At 34.9% G+C, this 19,096-nt stretch overlaps 2 protein-coding genes across 5 annotated transcripts; both read right to left on the reverse strand.

Moving 5' to 3' along the window:
* rabl6b (RAB, member RAS oncogene family-like 6b) lies at positions 1-12,567 on the reverse strand. Of its 4 annotated transcripts, none has more exons than XM_089130367.1 (17): positions 12,387-12,567; positions 11,483-11,897; positions 11,101-11,235; positions 10,110-10,157; positions 9,179-9,208; positions 8,223-8,275; positions 8,034-8,125; positions 7,787-7,927; positions 7,440-7,545; positions 7,094-7,197; positions 5,280-5,671; positions 4,531-4,696; positions 3,686-3,847; positions 2,172-2,505; positions 1,879-2,062; positions 1,309-1,364; positions 1-1,230 (listed from the first exon to the last, which is right to left on the reverse strand). In XM_089130367.1, the coding sequence occupies exons 2-17, from the start codon at positions 11,613-11,615 to the stop codon at positions 1,039-1,041; spliced, it is 2,328 nt and encodes a 775-aa protein (XP_088986493.1). In that variant the 5' UTR covers positions 11,616-11,897; positions 12,387-12,567; the 3' UTR covers positions 1-1,038. The 4 variants fall into 4 exon arrangements, with proteins under 4 accessions (XP_088986493.1, XP_039514886.2, XP_088986495.1 ...); XM_039658952.2 differs by having other exon boundaries at positions 8,034-8,128; XM_089130369.1 differs by lacking the exon at positions 9,179-9,208.
* Positions 12,568-13,077: 510 nt separating this feature from the next.
* tcn2 (transcobalamin II) lies at positions 13,078-19,037 on the reverse strand. Its single transcript, XM_039659685.2, has 10 exons — positions 18,787-19,037; positions 18,485-18,539; positions 16,936-17,119; positions 16,544-16,713; positions 15,404-15,556; positions 14,796-14,968; positions 14,534-14,708; positions 13,807-13,987; positions 13,557-13,675; positions 13,078-13,439 (listed from the first exon to the last, which is right to left on the reverse strand). Exons 1-10 carry the CDS (start codon positions 18,787-18,789, stop codon positions 13,378-13,380), a joined length of 1,275 nt encoding a protein of 424 aa, XP_039515619.2. The 5' UTR covers positions 18,790-19,037; the 3' UTR covers positions 13,078-13,377.
* Positions 19,038-19,096: the final 59 nt, after the last annotated feature.

Raw genomic sequence — 19,096 nt, forward strand, 5'->3', positions numbered from 1 at the left:
TATATTACAGTCTTTTTGTATTGAATTCATTTTCAAGCAACAGCACAGTTTCAACCAATCATGATTTCATTGAAAATTAGGAAAAACAAATAAAAAGAAAAAAACAATGTCAAATGACATATACCTCACAGTTCTTTCTTGCAATGTACCATCATAAAACGATAAGGTAGACAAAAACAATGGAGTGCAAAAATAAGTGATAGAATTAAGAAGTTAAAGTAAAACACAAGTTTGCATAATGACACAGTAGATAGATCTCATTGCACACTCATTATTGGTCTATTTGAGTTCTTTAAAGTCAGTTGTTGCATTTCACCATGGCTTCCTTTAAGGCATTTCCTGATTTAAAGAGTGTGAGAAATAGTTATGCCTGATTTCGTAACTACTCCGTATCATAAGAGTGATCATTTATTGACCTTAAATCCTTTACATTCCTAAAATATTTTTTCTTTATATATTTTGGGTAAACAAATAATCCTACCATGAAGTACAGTATATTGATTTCAAACACTAAACACACAGCAAAATTACACAAAGCCAAGCTCTCAGAACATCTATTGAGCATAAATACCAATTCATACACAACTACAAGGCAACTAATAAAGCAGTTAAATCAATGAAAACCATAAGTTGGTTCACATACGCGATGATGAAAATATTGCCACCATAAAAAAGCAAAGCATGTAAACGTTCAGAAAGCGCAATGTTATGAGTGAGTGGAAATTGTCCATTTCAATCTGAAAAACAACGTACAAAGGACACATTGCATGCAAGTTGTAGCAATTTTGCATGGCTTCTCCACTTATTGCAGTTTGAGCCCAAAGAGTGTGAACTCTGCCAGCCCTTCCAACCTCTCAAGGCCTGGAAGGTGGATTGGGAAGTGTTTGTGGCAAGTGGAAAAGCAGTCTTAAGTGTTTCTTAACTTGTCAGTCATGAGTGGGCTGCTAAAGAAAGCTTTTTGTTTTTGTGGTTTATGATGGGAACTCTTTCAAGCTTGTGATACCAATGCACTAACATTGCTTCAGCAGAGAGAGCGCGTTACAGCTCCTCATAGTCACCCTCTTCTCTTTTTGCTAAGCTTTCTGCTCCGGCCAGAAAAGCTTCAAGATCATCAGTTTTCTTGCTTCGTGACTTCCTCTTTTTCTTCTCTTTTTCATCTGCGGTCCCAGCTGCTTCATCTCTTTCCTTTTTCTTGTGTTTGTGTTTCTTCTTGCTACTTTTGTCATCATCCTACGTGAAATACGAAACAGTTATAAAACAACAGTAATATAGTTTCATTAATGAAATGTTTAATTGAATATAATTCACCTCTTTACTCCTTTTTTTCTTTTTCTTCTTATCCTTGGAATGTTTGCTTTCTTTTTCTATGAGAATAAAAATACAAAAACAAATTTTAGTCATATTCACTTGTATGTATGTATGTGTATATATATATATATATTTACAGACAACCAAAAACATACATTTTTATATTTTTATTATACTTCTATATATATATAGAAAATTTTGTGTTTACATAATGTGTTGTATAGTGTGTATAATTAATTTGTATTTATAAATACACACACATGCATGTATATATTTAAGAAAAATATGTTATTAATATATCAAATATTTATATATAATATTAAATTATGTATAAATATATGTAAAGTATATACAAGCAAATATTTATTAAATATATACATGCATGTGCGTGTATTTATATATACAAAATAACTATACACAGCCCACACACACATATATTATGTAAACACAAACTTTTATTTTGGATGCGATTAATCATTACCCAGCCCTAATATATATATATATGTCTATGGCTATTATATTTTATACATAAAGTTTCTTTCCGATAACAAAATTATTCCGGTGACTTGCCATCTTGCTCATCGCTACTGTCTTTGCTTATGATCGACTTCTCCTCGATTCCTAGGCCAAAGAGGTCACCGTCATTCTTGCTTTTGAAGGAGAGTACAGTAGGTTTCATGGGCTCAGGGATTTTAGCTGTGTTAAAATCATCATCAGATATATCAGGAATATCATCTCTAACTGGGAAAGAGTCCTAGAAAAAGCAAGACAACAAAGTCTTTTCAAGTTATTCAAACCTTAAATTTGTAAATTATCCAGACAAGTCATTAAAACAATGGCCATTATCATCATAATTTTAGTACCTGAACAACTTTCTGCATGACTTCTTCCTCGCTCTCAAAGTCAGGATCGTCCATGACAAATGAAAGCATCTGTTTGGCCACAGGCACGTCTGGGTCTGTGTCAGAGGACTCTGCCTGAGCCGATCTCTCTTTATGTTTAATGACCCGTGCTTGAGGATCAGCCAGGGCTGCTGCGTCTGACGCTGTCTGCAGCTGTTGAGTAGTGTGTACTGGAGTGGGACTGAGAATGGAAGTCTCTATGTTCTGACTGCAAACAGTCTCCTGGGTCTGGATCACTGGCTCTTTGTGGATAGGCTTTGGTTTGTCCTCTAGCGTTAATGCATCCATAGCCCCCCTGAACAACCATATTATTGTTAATATTATTAAGAATTAACAGTCTTTGATTCAGGTGACAAACTCATTGCCCACAACACAAACACAATTCATAGCTTATTTTAGCTATTATTTACTAGTTCATTAACGTATCTTGAATCTAGTCTATCATTAAAGACCTGGGGCCGGTTTCACAAAAGATAGACTTTGACTATGGCTTAGAATAGATATAGTAACTGTTAGATAGACAGATTTCAGATAGACATCTAAATCAGACCGTTGCACACTTTTACAGTCTATGGTTGCACAGAGCACAGAGACTCCGACTATCTTAACTAGGACTACATTGCAATGCATTCTGGGTATAATAAGACACGTTAAAAAAACAAAAAAACAAAAACATGGCGGATCGAGTATGCGCATCCAACCCACAGACAGATCCAACCGCTCAGTGCAGTTTACCCCAGCGCAAAATATGTGTTTGTTGGCATTTTACTGGTGAAATTTAGCGGAAAATTTAGTAACAATAAGAAATGTTTCATTTGAGATTGCTCCGACAGTTAACGACGTTAATCCGACCGTTAAAGATGCACAGAAAAGATACAAAACATGGTACAAGTTATGTGGTCCCTAAAAACATTTTCCCTTCTTCTCATAGTCTCGATAACGTCGTCAGCAAACCACAAATTATGAGCCATTTTCCCTTATCGTTTAGCTGTTTGTTTAAAGTAGCCTAACTGATTGTTTCTGCTGGTTTGCCAAGGTAGCAGAGTCTTAAGTTAGCCTGGGGGTTAAGGTGTCTATTTTTTTGGGTCTAAATTAAGTCAGACTTTATTTTTTTTAAACTTACATTAGACAAGTCTAGCTAATTTTAGACTTGTCTAACACCATAGACCAGTCTAAAATAGCTTTGTGAAACCGGCCCCTGTTCACATCAGTGATGACTATAAACTATAAAAAGAACTATATTAGCAACCACACCAGCTCTCGAGCTCTTTAAAGCAGGGTGGATTCTGATTGGCTGTTTTTATCATTCACCAGCGGGAAAAAATCATTCCGAAAATTCCAATGATATAGATAATGTTTTAATTGTGGTGTGGACCTGATCTCATAGAAGCGATTATTAAAACTTTATAATTACTGTTATAGTTAACAGCCTTGGTGTGAAGATGTTTCAATGAAAGGAAGGAATTCAAGCTTACAGGTGAGGTTCAGCAGGTTTTGGACCCTCCTCATCACTGGAGAGAGATATATTCAAGCCTTTACTGACAATAGAAGCTCTGGGTTCAAGTTCTGCATCATCAAGGTCCAAATCATCCTGGAACCCAGCAACCATGGGGTTCCCTTCTCTTCCTTCCCCATCACTAAGAAAAACATGTTACAAGAATGGATGCAAATTAAAACTTGTTTTGTACTGAAAATCAGCTACAATGTCTCTCAGATTATTGAACAGATGAAACCACTAGCTCAGTTCATTTACAAGTAAAAGTACACTTCCAAGCAAAAAATTGGGTTCAGTATGATTTTTTTTAAAGAAATTAATAATAATGCATTCAGCAAGGATGAATTAAATTCAAAAGTGAATTTCAAAAGTGATCAAAAGTGACAGTAAAGACATTAATAATGTTAGAATAGATTTCAAATAAATGCAGTTTCTTTGAATCATATAATCAAAGTTTTCAATCAAAATAAATCTTGAGCACCAAATCAGCTTATTATATTATATTATATTATAAGGATCACGTGACAGTGAATACTGGAGTCTGGATTTATCATAGTAGATAAATAAATTAAATTTGAAAATACATTAAAATAGAAACCAGTTATCTTAAAATGTAATAATATTTTTACAATATAGCTATTTTATCAAATGAATGCAGCCTTTGTGAGCATAATAGACTTCTTTCAAAAAAATTCTAAAAATCATACCGATACCAAACATTTGAACAGTAGTGTACACTGATTACAATACATTTTCAAATGACAAACAAAATAACATATCATCACAAAATTAAAAAAAGGCCTCTGTTATCTCCCCTTGGTGTACCTGTCACTATCTGCAGTGCCCGCAGCAGAGGTCTGGGTGTTCATAGCCGGTCTTGTGTTAGGAGGCAGACTGTCTTCCAAGAAGCTTTTGTCTAGTCCCTCGTCTGGCACAAAATCATCCACGCTCCGAACCGTAGGGAGAGTCGCTGCAGATACTGGATCTGGCTCTGTGGAAATCCAAGAAGCGTGAGGTCACATGATCTGGGGCAAAAACATCTTACATTAAAAATATATAAACAGCAACCATTACAATGAGTTCCAAACAAGAAGAATGGTGAATGAATGGCAAAAAAATTGTGATATATTGATATTCATTCATATGCATTTCACTAAATAACTACTGCTTAATACCCAAGCTCCTTTAGGTGGGGTAAACCCTCTCCATAGCTCAAGAATGCACAAAGTCTTGTGATTTTCTATTGATCCACAAAACATCCTTATGATCTGCACGAGTCCTAATCCTCCCCATTTTTCACGGCTTTGTGGGTCTCGCTCGAGGAAACTGCCTCTGAGAGAGGATGTGTGTGTGTGTGTGTGTGTATGTGAATGAATTCCTCTCAGCCTTCAAATCCCTTGTTCAGTTCATAGCATTAGGGCAGTTCTTTAACAATGAGTCACTGAGACACTGAACATTTGAAAATGAAAGAAATAAAAGCTGTTTTTAGTGCCATTAAAAGCTTAGCGTTTCTAACATGTGTATTTTCTAATACAATAAGCACATGCAGCTAGAAGCACCATGCTCAAACTCACCCTGGGCGACTGCTGGAGGTTCCTGGGCAGGAGAGGAACCAAAGAGCCTGGAGATGAAGCTGCGTTTCTGGGTTTGAGGAGCAGAGGCAGAAGCCTGAGCTGGAGCAGAGACCGTCGGGCCAGGGTGAGCAGCAGAAGGGGAGGGAGGGAGAGAGGTCACAGGCGCTGGGGTTGAGGAGAGAGGGGGAGGAGGAGGAGACGGAGAGGGAGATGGAGACTTCAGGATCTGGGAAGGAATGGGAGGCTGTTGGGGGCTACAGGGGCTGGAGCTGCTAGTGGAGCATCCGCTCTGAGGAACGACGGGAGACTGCGTGCCTGAGGAAGGGCTCTGTCCGTTAGCAGGACCGGGAGAGTTGTAGCCTTTACTACGAGAGTCTTTCATTTCCAGGAAACTGAAAGTTATAACAGACAACGACTGTATCATAATAGTCAGATACCACTCACTGCAGTTCACAAACCTATTTTTACAATTTTTTTAAAAGTCTATTATGTTTAGCTCTTAATAAAGAGTCATATTTTTAAATATTTTTACAATCTAAAATAACTGTTTTCCATTTTTAAAAAATTAAAAAAAATATCTAACTGTCACCCCCCCTTTTTTTGAATAGACATGGAAATGCACATTTCAAACTTAAATGGTTGTAATTCAAGAATGCTTTGGAATATAGACGTAAAATCGGTCTTGTTTTAAAGAAGACATTTGGCAGATTTTTGTCGAAGTGAAATAAATTAAGAAAGTGAAACAGAAAAAAAAGTTATAGAAGTTTGAGTTTATGGAAATGTATAATTTAAAAAACAAATTAATAATTCATATTTAATATAAAATATATATTTTCAAAACCTGGGCTACTCTAAAACTGCAGAAAAATCAAAGCCAAAAATCTGAACTAGTTGTGTTTAAAATTTTAGGTTGATATCTCAAAAAATTAGCTTTCTGTGAGATTTTGTTTAGGCGCAGTACTGAACTTTTTAACTAGGGCACAACCAGAAGACTCCATCACTGCCCATATAAGGGTGCCTCTATTTCCATATGTGTTTGAGTGATCTGAACCATCCTTTACACAATTTCCATACAATTTATGAAGTAGAGATCCTATTCAGAAGTAGTATGGGAAGTTTGGCAGATTTTGATATGAATTCAAGCTCTAAGAAACACATACAAAGAACACTCATGTGCGTTATACCTTCCTGCCACATCACAAATGGTGATTTTTTTTAAAAAAAATGTATTAATATTTAAAAGTTTTTCAGACCTTTTTTCTAAAATAATTGAATCGATGCAATCTTTTGAAGTCTTGGCATGAAAACAAACAGAGATTTCTACCTGTTTTTCATGACTTTTCATGTTTATCACTATTTCAAAATAAAGGTCTGAACACGCTTTATGAGTATGAAAATATTCTTGTTGCAAATTGATAAATTACGGCTCCTGTGTAATTTATTTTGAAAAACTACAGATTGTAAGCTTTCAAATGATATATAGTTTGTCAATATTACTTAAGGTCTTTTCTAAGATATTATTGTTTTAAAAAATATAATGGCAAGCGTCCCACCTGTGGGATGTGACAGTTAAGGGGTTAATATATTCCTGCAATGCAAAGCTCAAAGAATTTCAGTGTCACATGATCATTCAGAAACCACTAACATGCTGATTTGCGGCTTAAGGAACATTTCTTATTATTAATGTTAAAAACATTTAAAGGATTCTTTTGAATAGTAGTGTAGTTGCTGATATTTGAATTGGAATCATGTTTTGACTGTCCAGGGGGTGAAATTAAACTACAGGAAGTTTGTGTGGCATTTTTAGTTCTTACATATCATAGTTCTGGTCTTCTGTCTCCTGCTGAACTGTTAGCTCCTCTAGCGTGGCATCGATGTCCAGCTGATTGGTCTCTAGCTGCCGTAACAGGGTCTCTCTCTGTGAAAATTAAAACGAAAGATACCTTTACTACTTCATTTAAAGATGTAACAACTAGTGTAATGAGAAAAGTAACTGCGATACAGGCAAACATGCATAGAAATATTTCTGCCAGGCACATGACACAGCTTAATATTAACAATTACAAATGACCAGAAACTTTTGACTCAGGTTGAGTTTTTTATTTGATTAAACCTTTAGCCTTGAAGCAATATTCTAGCCGAGAACATTAACTTGCTTACCTGAAGCTGCAAAAATGGAATGTTGAAAAATCTGTGCAAATATTTCAAACCAAAACCATTCTTCATGGAAGATTCAGCATAATGGATGTAAGAGGAGCCACGAGGTCTACAAAATCATAAAGACAGCAAACATCAATAAAGCTCACAGAGAATAAGTCATTAAACACTCAAAAAACTAATTTGTGAACATACTCCATGATTTCCAATCCTAAATTTGACAATCTGCAGAGAACTGATTATCTCCAGACATTTTAATTTAAATGAATAAATTGTTTGTCATAAGACCAAGAATGTATGTTAAGTCAGTAAAAAGTGTCATTGAACATGTTTATGTTGACTGATCTAACCTGTTAAGCCCAGCGATGAAGTCACGAATGTTATCAGGCAAAATGACTCTGTGTTCTCCCATGTCCCGGTAATTTCCCAAAACGCACACTGGCACATGAGTGGGTACCTTGGGCAACTCCCGCATAATGTAATTATAAGTCCTGTCGGTGCAAACAAAGCACACATTTTGTATAACAAAGAAGAGCTGTGAGTTCTGCATGATGGAAAAGCAGTCTCTGGAGATGCCGATAGTCTTTGTTCACCTACCACTGTTTGGTGATGTCAAACATCAATACCACACCATTGCAGTTCTTATACACGTCCAAAAACTCAGCATCCAAGGCCAGTTCACTCTCCGTCTGCTAACAGCACGAGAGATATTTCCAGCTAAACATTCAAATTCTCCACCATTAGTCATTTTTAACTTAATTTTTAAGATTATTACTATAAATTTACCTCTTGAGGTTCATTTTCCAACTTCAAGTTTTCACCTCTCTTTTTCCCCTTTCCTGTAGAATGTCAGTGGCAGAATATTTTAACACTGCCATTCAAACCTTTGGGGTCAGTAAGTTTTGTTTTTTTGAAAGAAAGTAATACTTTTATTCAGCAAGGTGCATTAAATTGATCAAAAGTGACAGTAAAGATATTTATAATTGCTATTTCAATAAATGCAATTCTTATGGTTCATCGTGCTTTCCCTAAAAAATATTAAGCAGCAAAACTGTTTTCAATACTGATTTAAAAAAAATGTTTCTTGAGCCTCAAAATCAGCATATTAGAAACAGTTCTGGAGGATCACGTGACACTGAAGACTAGAGTAATGATGCTGAAAATTCAGCTCCATCACAGGACTAAATTTCATTAAAAAAAATTTTTTTTAAAAATAAATAAATATATATATATATATATATATATATATATATATGTTAAAATAGAAAACAGTTATTTTAAATTTGTAATAATATTTCACAATATAACCATTTTTACTGTTTTATTTATCAAATGCAGCCTTGGTGAGCATATGAGACTTCTTTCAAAAACATAAAGAAATCTTACCGACCCCAAAATGGATGCATGTATGCATGTCAAATTAGTTGAAAACAACTTCCATTACCTTTAAGAGCATATAAAATAGATAACAAAATGTGGCTTTTTCCTTTCTCACAAAGGAAGTGACAGAAGCAAGAGTTGGTTTTCTGCGGTCTCTAGTTGTCACCCTAGACATCATTATGATCTGTTTTTTACTCTTCTTGTCTAAAAGTGCATGTTAGACTAGATACAGTTATAGTTCTGCCACAATGCAGTCAGTGAAAAGTCAGTCAATACAAAATGTTTGCACTCGGTTAACAGAACAAACAGATCAAGCACAGGCAAGTCACAGCCTAATGTCTACAATCCATTGAGTTTCTCACCTACACCTTCAGGAAGAGGGATTTTTTGGCCTGGTTGGACAGCAAGTAAGAAAAATACCATTAATATAAATGACTGGGGATGAAGGAGGGCTGGGTGAAATGGCTTCATGAATGACCATCAGAATGAGATAGAGGATGTGACATGCAGAACCTGTACACTAAACTTTAAAAGGCATAATAAAATGCATAATGGTTGGAATACACTACATGATTTTAAATCTCAACAGATCGCCCAAAATAGACTTAGTAAATGTTTACAGAGAAAAACTGGGCATCATACACTAAACAGAGGGTCACACTACCAGACTTTAAATTAATTAAAACTTAGAAAAAATTTGTTCTAAAACTGGCTCACACATGCTTGAAGTTGATATCCTTCAAATGAATGGAAGTATATATAGATTCTGCGTCCATCACACTACGAGATTGTCTGTGAAATCTGTGAATGTTGACTGTACAATATCTGATAAATCAGGGCCAAACTATAAACTACACTGTAGTGTATTCCAGCCTTAAAGGGATACTCCACTTTTTTTGGAAATAGGCTCATTTTACAACTCCCCCAGAGTTAAACAGTTGAGTTTTACCGTTTTCGAATCCATTTAGCCGATTTTCTAATATTTAAAAGAATATCAGTAACCAGACAGTTTCTGGTCTCATTGACTTCCATAGTATATTTTTTTCCTACTATGGAAGTCAATGAGACCAGAAACTGTCTGGTTACTGTTATTCTTCTAAATATCAGAAAATCGGCTGAATGGATTTGAAAACGGTAAAACTCAACTGTTTAACCCTGGGGGAGTTGTAAAATGAGCATATTTTCAAAAAAAAGTGAAGTATCCCTTTAAGATAAATATAACAGTAGCGTCTACAAAGTCACCTGATCAGAATGCTAAGGGAAATGACTTGAAACAGGCTGGTGACAACTCACCTTTATCCACCACATCCCAGACCTCCACCTTCACCACATCATCAGTAGCTGAGAGGAAATGACAAAAACATTTGAGCGGTTCTAGAAAACTGAGGTCACTTCTTTGCATTCATTTCAATACATTTATTCTGCATTGATTCTAAGTTACAGAAGTCAAAATACTAATTTCACAGCATTCATTTTTTTTAAATAATAATTTTTATTTTAAAATTGTACCTTTCCAAAATTACTTAAATATTTCAATAAATAAATATTTCAAATAGATATAAATAATTATATAAATGCAGATTATTTGTGGTGCTAAAACCTTGAATAACATTATAAGATTGCTTCAGGAAAACAATACCATAAATTAATATACAATTATATATAACATTGTTCTTTTCAGAAAGAATGTAAATGTAAATGTTAAAGAACAGGGAATAGAAAGTAAGTGTTTGGCACTTCAAGTAAAATGTTGAATACAAGTAGAGCCATGCCCGTTATCAGATGAAGGAGACTACTCACTGTAAATAACCACTAATAGGTTCCACCACGTAATGTGGAGCTGAAAGTTTATGAAAGAGGATGTACTTAAATAGAAATCTCTAGAAATCACTAGAAACCATCTAATGTTCGAGTCAGGCCATTTAAAGCCATCAATCTAATCTACTTATCCACTAGCTGATAGACAGCATATTTACCTTGATGTAAATCTATTTTGCATAATTAAGATGCACAAATGGAAAGAAATAAAAATCATTAGATAATTAGGTCATATCTTTCAAACAAAAGTGCAATAGAAACTTCCTACACACTCTTAAAAGTTAAGTTTTTTTTTCTGCAGTGATGCCATTGAAGAGGCATTTGGTTCTCCAAAAAACTTGTAGTGAACCATTTTTTGGTATGTAACCATCAATCCCACTAATGATTTTTAAGAGTGCAAGTAGAAAGATTTCAATAACACTAAAATGACAGAAGCTTTGATTCCCATTAAAAACATCGAGCTTACTTTTATAACTCCAGTGGATACTAGTGACCTGGATCTCTTGAGTTGGAATGTACTCTTCCTGGAATTTCTTACCCTGCAGCCGGTGCCACAGGGTGCTTTTTCCTGTGTTTCTATCTCCTCGAATGACTATCTTCACTGAAAGACCACACATAACATGTTAGAGCTTGTGATAACAACATTATCCCAAGCACACAGCGCCCAGGGGCTCCAGCAACACAGGCTTGATTTGTTGTGACATGCTGTGTGTGTTACAATTTAGTCAAATAGTATGCGGAATATGCATCGAAAACCCTTTAAATTTAGCAAAGAAACAACAAAACAATCAAACTCAAATTTGAATGAACTATCATTTATTATACATTTTGGCAGGCATTTGACTTACTGTTGTACTGAACCCCTTTAGCAAATTTTCTCTGCAGACTCTGGTTCATGGACTGTAGGCCAGCAGGGATGTTCTTGTCCTTCACCTGACCAGCCGGCTCAGAGCCGACAAGCTTCTTCAGAGCGGAGAACATCTTGACCAAACTATGCCTCTAGATGGGTATTATAAATATTAAATACTCTTTTCTCAAACTGGCCTCTATGACGCCCCCAAATTGTCTGTCTGTGGGTGCACAGTGTTCTTGCAATGCTCATAAAGCATTTCTACATTCGTTTGAGAGGTGGATGAGTCCTGCACCGGCACAGCATAACATCTACGAATAAATTCAGATCTTCATCTCTGGATCCTTTTCCACAGAATGACAGTTTTTGCAGTCCAGCATCACAGGATTATCATTCAAGTGTTGAATCTGCTTCTAATACAATATAAAGAAGAAGAAAAAAATAAATAACGAGATGAGTTGAATGAGCTTATATCAAGACCTGGAGCTGCAGACAAAAAGCATCGTTCATTGATTAATATGTTGTAATGCACTGCAGTAACTCTAATTTGCAGGGATGCCAGGATTTGTGTCTCAAAACCTAGTAAGCTGTCTGCATAGACAATCCGTTCTTGGGACACCATAAGTGTGTGTCCAGAAAAGCTGTCTAGGTAGGCAGCTCGCTAAGATTTAATACACAACCTGACACTGCGACTTCTACTACAAACAACCGTGATATTTATGTAATAGAAAAGAGAGAAGCATCCAAAAAACAAACACAAATTGCATAGGAAATAATAGACTATTGTGGATAGCTGTTGTGTCAGATTTTTGACAGATGCCTGTATAGTACTAGCCTGCTAACGCGGAACTAACTGTATATTTGACAGATTTGTATCAGATTTGTGATGCTCTTGTACTTACAGTGGTATTGTCGTCTATAACTAGAGCAACTGAATGATTAGATCCAACATTCAACATCATACATTTCTGACCAACTGTGCAGTGTGACCATCTTATAACCTTTACAGCCTATGAATAATGAAATCATTGAAATTCTGCTCTGTATATTTGTGAAGTACGCTGCCGTGGGTAGGGTTATCTATGGTCACGGTAAATACATTTCAAAATAAAAGTCTCATCATTGAAAACCAAGAGACATCGATGCCATGGCAAATTACATCTAAAAAATGTTATATATATATATATATATATATATATATATATATATATATATATATATATATTACAAAAATAATTATACATTATTAATTATAGCAGTATTTGCTACTCTGACTTGGAAAAAATATGTATTATATTAATCAGGGTGGAGGCCATGAAAGAAAATTTCATAATAGGCTTCATTTTTGATTTGGGTCTTAAAATGGCAATCTACACATGAGATTTAGACCTTGAGTCTGTAATAAAAGTTGATTGATTGAGTGAAACTTTCATTCATTAAATTCAATCTATGAAGTAAATATTGTGTTACACAACAATTTTAAAGTGACAAAGTAACATGTGGCTTTAAACTACATGCAACCCATGTGATACAATGAACATTTTATCTCGAGTGTGAGATACTGTCTTCTCAACATCCCAATGAAGCCACACATTTTTAAAATATTTGTAATATTTATTTTATATTTGTTAATCTAAAATGGTAGCAACTGCAGCTTCACATACAAAGACATGTTCGATTTAAAAATATATATGAGTATTAAATCTCTAAGTAAAAAAAAAACTACATTGATATGTTCTGATTCTTGTTAACATGAACTTTAAACAACAATCAAATCAATGGCAACAATCAAACAGAAATCAGTGTATAACAAGAAAATCAAATCAAAGACAATTATAACAATAGAATTCATATTCATTTCAGCCCATTAATCTCTTGCATTCAGCGGTGGACTCAGTACCCAGTGTTCTTAATGGTGATGCTTTGAGCTGAGCCAATCTTATAGTCATTGATACCTGAGGAGAGAAGCACAGCATTGCAGATAAAAGTCATTATAAAAGAGAGATTGAAACTACAAAACAGTCAGAGACATACACCTAATTTTGTTTAAAATGCATCTATTTTTTTCTCACCCTGTGTCAGAGAGGTGCCATCTGAGGAGACCTGCCAGTATCTACGATCAGTCTGACGTGCTTGTTCTTCATTGACCACACTGAGGAAGGGGCCCCACAAGCTGTTCTCTGTGCTAAAGCTGTGATGCAGAGAGCAAAATGGTTGGTCGCAAACAAAACCCATAAAAATTTGTTGTAATTAATACAGTAAAAAGCAAATACATTTTTGACTATATTGTTTTGACAACATATTTCAAATAAAGCATCTCACGTGAAACCAGTTTGTTTGTCTTGGAGAAGGTTGAGGGCTTCAAAAAGCGAGGAGCCTCTGAGCACATTGATGGAAAATACTGATGACGCACCATTTGATTTAATAACCTCCACCTTTAGAGACACTTCTCTGAGACTTGAAAGAACTTCCGAAGTGGAATCCGCATCAACAGTAAGAGTGTCTAAATCAGGAACATTGAACCAGGAGAAAACACACACAGAAAATAAAGAGATAAAGTTAAATTAAAATTCTATACTAAAACTTAATAGTTAATATTAAACTGATAAAAATTAAATACAAATGTTGTATATAATATATAACATTGAAATACTCTTCTATAATATAAGATTAAATACACATTATTCATTTTGGGATAAAAAAATATCATATTTTTGGATATAACTTTAAAATGTATTTTTTCAAAAATATTTTTTATATAAATAAATAAATAAAATAATAATAATATTCAAATAATAATTTTTATTTAGGGAAAAAAGGAAAAAATAAAGTTTAAATTTACATGCAAAAATCTGTAATTTTTAATCACAAAATGTGTTTATTTCTCATGTTAAACAAAGTATTTTAGACTATTTCAATGTTATACATTATATACAAAATGTGTTTTTAAGATGGCACCTCCCTGAATCTTTGGAAAATTAACCGTAGGCCAGTAAACACAATTCTGCCGATTGATACTTCACTGAGCTTGCATGTCTGATGAACATACCATCCTCATTGTGGCATTCTTTGCTCTTCAGATGAAGATAGGATTGTTGGTTCAGGGCAGGCAGGACTTGGGAGACTGCCATAGGGTTATGGTATGTTCCTTTCTTAACATCTGCCCTTAAAGCCTCCAAAGCAGAGGCACATTCCTCCATCGGACTGCCCATAGCCAACAATGCCTGTGAGACGGAGAACCATGAGAACCTGCCACTCAAATAAGGCTACAGTATTTCAAGAAGGCAAATATATAATATCATTATTCTTACCTGTGCTGCCAATCCCGTGCTGAACTCGTTGCCCATGTGACCATCAGCTCTCTTAGAGTCAAGAAGCCTCTGCTTAATGGAGGCAAGAGCCTTGTCCAGCTCTGCAGTATCTTTCACAGCCGTTTCCTCGTTTTTCAGACACTGCAAGGCCATGCCTGCCATCGCATACGAGTCTGAAGGGTGATTTGAATGGTTAGAGACCTCAACACATGTCAATATATTTCCTTAAATCTAACCAAAAGGAAAATAAATAACAGTGTCCAATATATTATGCATGACGTTCCAAAATCAGATGACTTTCTTCTGTGGAACACAAAAGAAATATTCTGACTGTTTGGGAATATTTCTGTCAGGGATACTTTCATGGTATCTTGTGTCCTTTCAGGCCTCAGTTACTATTCATTGAAACTGCATGAATAAGAGTGACCAGCACAGTCTTCAGAATGTCTTCTTTTGTATAAAATAGAAGAAAGAAACTCATACAGGATTGGATTGACATGAAAGCGGGTAAATAATGACAGAATTTTCATTTCTGGGTGAACTATCACTTTAAATGTACTCTGTTAATGACTACTTGGCGAAAAAAAATAGAGTGGATTCAAACTCACCGACACATAAGGACTCTCCATGTTTTATCTGTGCGTGTTCCACAGCATGGATGAGCTTGTGGCTGACATGTGTGCTGACTCTAACTCCGCTCACACATAGAGCCAGAATGCCCAGAGAGTACTGGTAGTAGTTGGTCTTTGGACGATGACTAACTGCACAAAATAATTCGTTTTTAAATTTAGGATTACAGTACAATAAAATTACATGTACACTACTGATCAAAAGTTTGGGGCCATTAAGAATATATTACCGGTAAGTAATATATTTTTTCAGCAAGGATGCATTGAATTGCCAGTAAAGAATTTAAGTATATTTTAAATTAATACAGTTCTTTTTAACTTTTTATCCATTAAATTATAGTGAAAAAAAATCATATTTTTCACAAAAATAATGGAGTAATGGCTGCAGAAAATTCCGCTTTGCCAGCACAGGACTAAATTACATTTTAAAATATATTTAAATAGAAAAATATATATATTTAAAACTTTAATAATATATTGTTTTCACTGTATTTTAGATCAAATAAATACAGCCTTGGTGAGTATTAGACACGTCTTTCATAAACATAAAAAAAAGAGAGAGGGGTCTGCGTCCCATAGTACTACAAACCGCGTCCCTACAAGTTATGCCTTCCACAAAGAAACAAGCGTGAATGTCATTGACTTGAACAATACATTTACTTTAAGTATGAAATAATGGTAAGGCTAACTTATTTTGCTTTCAAATCTAACGAAGTATGAAATGACAGCTATTAGTAAAGTAGAGCTGTGGAAATTATAGCTAAAAACCTATCCAACCCTAAACCTTACCCTAACCCTTCACCCTAATAAAATAAACATTTACTGTAGTTTTAGATTTAAAATACTTTAAAAACTGAGGAACAACAAACAAACAAGATGACTTATGGAGTCTGCTGATTTATGCAATGTATGCCTTATCACTATGTGGTCGTGAAAGTGAAATAGAAGAAGAGTGGTACTAGAGATGACATCAGCAATTCCAGAGGGAGGGGCTCTGAAGGCATCCCCCTAATTGGCTGTTTTAGGGTGTTTGGTTTGTAATACTGCGGGATGCAGTCAAACACAGTTACTGACCCCAAACTTTTGAACAGTAGTGTATTACAAAATAAATGCTCTTACATGCAATGTTCTGTTTCTCTTCCTCCATTTCTTTCTTAAGGTGAGTGAGGAGGGGCTCCTTCATCTCATTATGACTGAGATGTAAGCTCTGCAGATCATGACAGGAAGACTTCAAAGCCAAGATGTACAGGGCAAGGCGGCCAACCACCAATTTACCATTTCTGAGAGATCTACAGGCAGATATTTAGAATAATAATGAAACAATTAGAACAAAAATATATTGAAATGGAACAATAGAGAAGAGTAGAATGGAATTTATTTCTACTACTCTCACACGACACTGGCAATCCATCCTGAAGCGACTTTATATTATTGAAGATTCAAATAAGCAAATAATTTACTGTAGCTTTAAAATTTAATATAAAAAAGAGATGTGAAAATATGCTCCATACTTCTCAATATCATCGTGAAACTCTGTCTTGAGGTGGTTGAGATGTTGGCTCTCTTTAGTTAGGTTATGGTGTGTTGAGAGCCGCAGGGCGATGTGCACACTGGGATTGGGAAGGTTATCTGGTGTATCCACAGAGCGCAGCAGCTGCTGATTGAGGGACTGGAGAAGAGCCTTGTGATCAGATGCTGATACAGAGAACAAACAGAATAAAAAAGAAAACAGTCATATACACTGATATCAATGTTCTATAATTGTAAAAACAAACTCTGCTAAACTTTGACTGAATCACTGTCCTCATTGACTCCTGTTGCTCATTTAAAGTACCACTGTGTACAGAAACGCTTTTTCTCAGAATGGTCACAGTTACAATAGAGAGCACAAATAACAGAGTGAGACGATTTCCAGGTATTCTGAGCAGAACCTCTGCTGATAGGACAAAAAAAAGTACTCAATAAGAATAAGCTGAATGTTACGAATACGGTACAGTACATTATAGGTTATTGGAGGACAGTATAGGTTACGTTATTATTATGGTTATTGGATAGACAATATTTAAAATCTTTGCAACGGGATGGAGAATTATAAACCCTAATTAATTCATTTTACAAAAACATCAAAATCATTGCATATACGATATAGCAGTTTTATAGCATTCTTTAAAATACCCGATTAGTATATGAATATTGTAATGATTCAGTATCTTAGTAAACTATATATTAAATTACCATGTAATTACCATCTATGGCCATCATTTGTGCTGTTTTACTGATACAGTTTTAATTTGGTAAAGGTATTGGAGGAGACCAGGGAGTGTTGTAACATAGGGTCAGTTGTAAGTAACCCTGTCAGTTTGCCACGTCAGAAAAAGCTATGGACATGTCATCAATATTAAAACACTCACATCCCCTTTTTGAGCTCATGGGAGATGTGGCATATTACATTTTATGACCAAAAAACTGATTTTGAAGGAGAGTATTTTTTTATTAGTATTATTATTTTTTATCAAGAGCAATCGTTTTTTTGCAGAGCAATCGTTGAATTGTAGATACATTTATTTGATGTGCATAATCTAAAGTAGCTATTTCTATACTTTAGTTGCATTCATGCTAACTTCAAACCCACATGCCAAAACAGTTAGCTATGTTATGGCTGTTAAAGGTGGGGATAGTTGTAAAAGTACAGTATATAATATAAGTATTAAATACTACACTATAAGTACTAAGTACAGACAGTAACGCTATTAGAATAAGTACTAGTATCTAATAAATAAGAACTAGTAGCAAATGAATAAGTAGTACCGAATTATTATACTGCCGCCTAGAATCAAAAAAATAACTAACGTTACCAGTAGCAAGAAACTAGAATATTTAAGGATTAAGTGTTAAAACGGCTTGCCATATGGTGTTTAAACTGTTCGGCCTTAACATAAGGCACAATAAGGGTCCATAAAGCCCCTGAAACCCTGAAGAAGAAGAAGAAGACCTTCGCCCTTACAGGGAAAAAAAAGGAATGAAGAAGTAAATCATTATTTCGTACTAACTAAGTCTTACCACACGGTTTCCCAGCAGCCAGTGCAAGCAGCCCACTCGCAATGATAAGAGTAATCTGAGATTGAAAACAGTACAGACAACCTAAATTTGTTAAATTAAAACAAATTACCAAGCATAAGCATGACATAAGACTGACAATAATCACAAAATGTGATAATAATCGGAATACTATTAAAGTTTTAATTTGTTAGTTGTAAGTTAGTCTACTCACTGATTTTTAACATTTGTTGAGTTTTGTGGTTAAGAAGTCTGTCATATAAAAGAAGTTTCAATGTGTTTAGTTTAGTTTTGCTTCTTCTTACCATTTTTAGGCCAAGTTAGGAATCCTGCTGAATCCAGTTAAAATGATCAACTGAGTCTTTTACCAAATTACAATGACCCTAGAGGAGGAGTTACTCCAGTTACTCATCTACAGAGTTGGTAGTTTTGCAACATCTTTTCGACGTGTGTTCGAAATGATCTATCTCAATTCTGTATTGAGTAGTTCTATTTTCTGTACTGTTTTTAATGTGTACCAGCAAGAAAAAAAAATATCCTCCCTCTTCCAAAACGTGAGTTTGTTTACTGTTATTTACATTCACTTCCGGTTAAAGAACTACAAAACTAATGGAC

This window comes from Pimephales promelas, chromosome 4, assembly GCF_988280905.1.
Source record: "Pimephales promelas chromosome 4, fPimPro1.hap1.1, whole genome shotgun sequence".
NCBI lineage: Eukaryota > Metazoa > Chordata > Actinopteri > Cypriniformes > Leuciscidae > Pimephales > Pimephales promelas.

Coding starts and splice junctions, on each gene's coding strand:
- rabl6b (XM_039658952.2), bottom strand. CDS start 11,615: ATGTTCTCCGCTCTGAAGAAGCTTGTCGGCTCTGAGCCGGCTGGTCAG. Junction 5,672..7,093: donor GAAGACCAGAACTATGATAT/GTAAGAACTAAA, acceptor TATAACTTTCAG/TTTCCTGGAAATGAAAGACT. Junction 1,231..1,308: donor AGAAAAAAAGGAGTAAAGAG/GTGAATTATATT, acceptor TATTTCACGTAG/GATGATGACAAAAGTAGCAA.
- tcn2 (XM_039659685.2), bottom strand. Junction 14,709..14,795: donor GCACGGGATTGGCAGCACAG/GTAAGAATAATG, acceptor TCCGTCTCACAG/GCATTGTTGGCTATGGGCAG. Junction 13,440..13,556: donor TGGCACCTCTCTGACACAGG/GTGAGAAAAAAA, acceptor TTCTCTCCTCAG/GTATCAATGACTATAAGATT.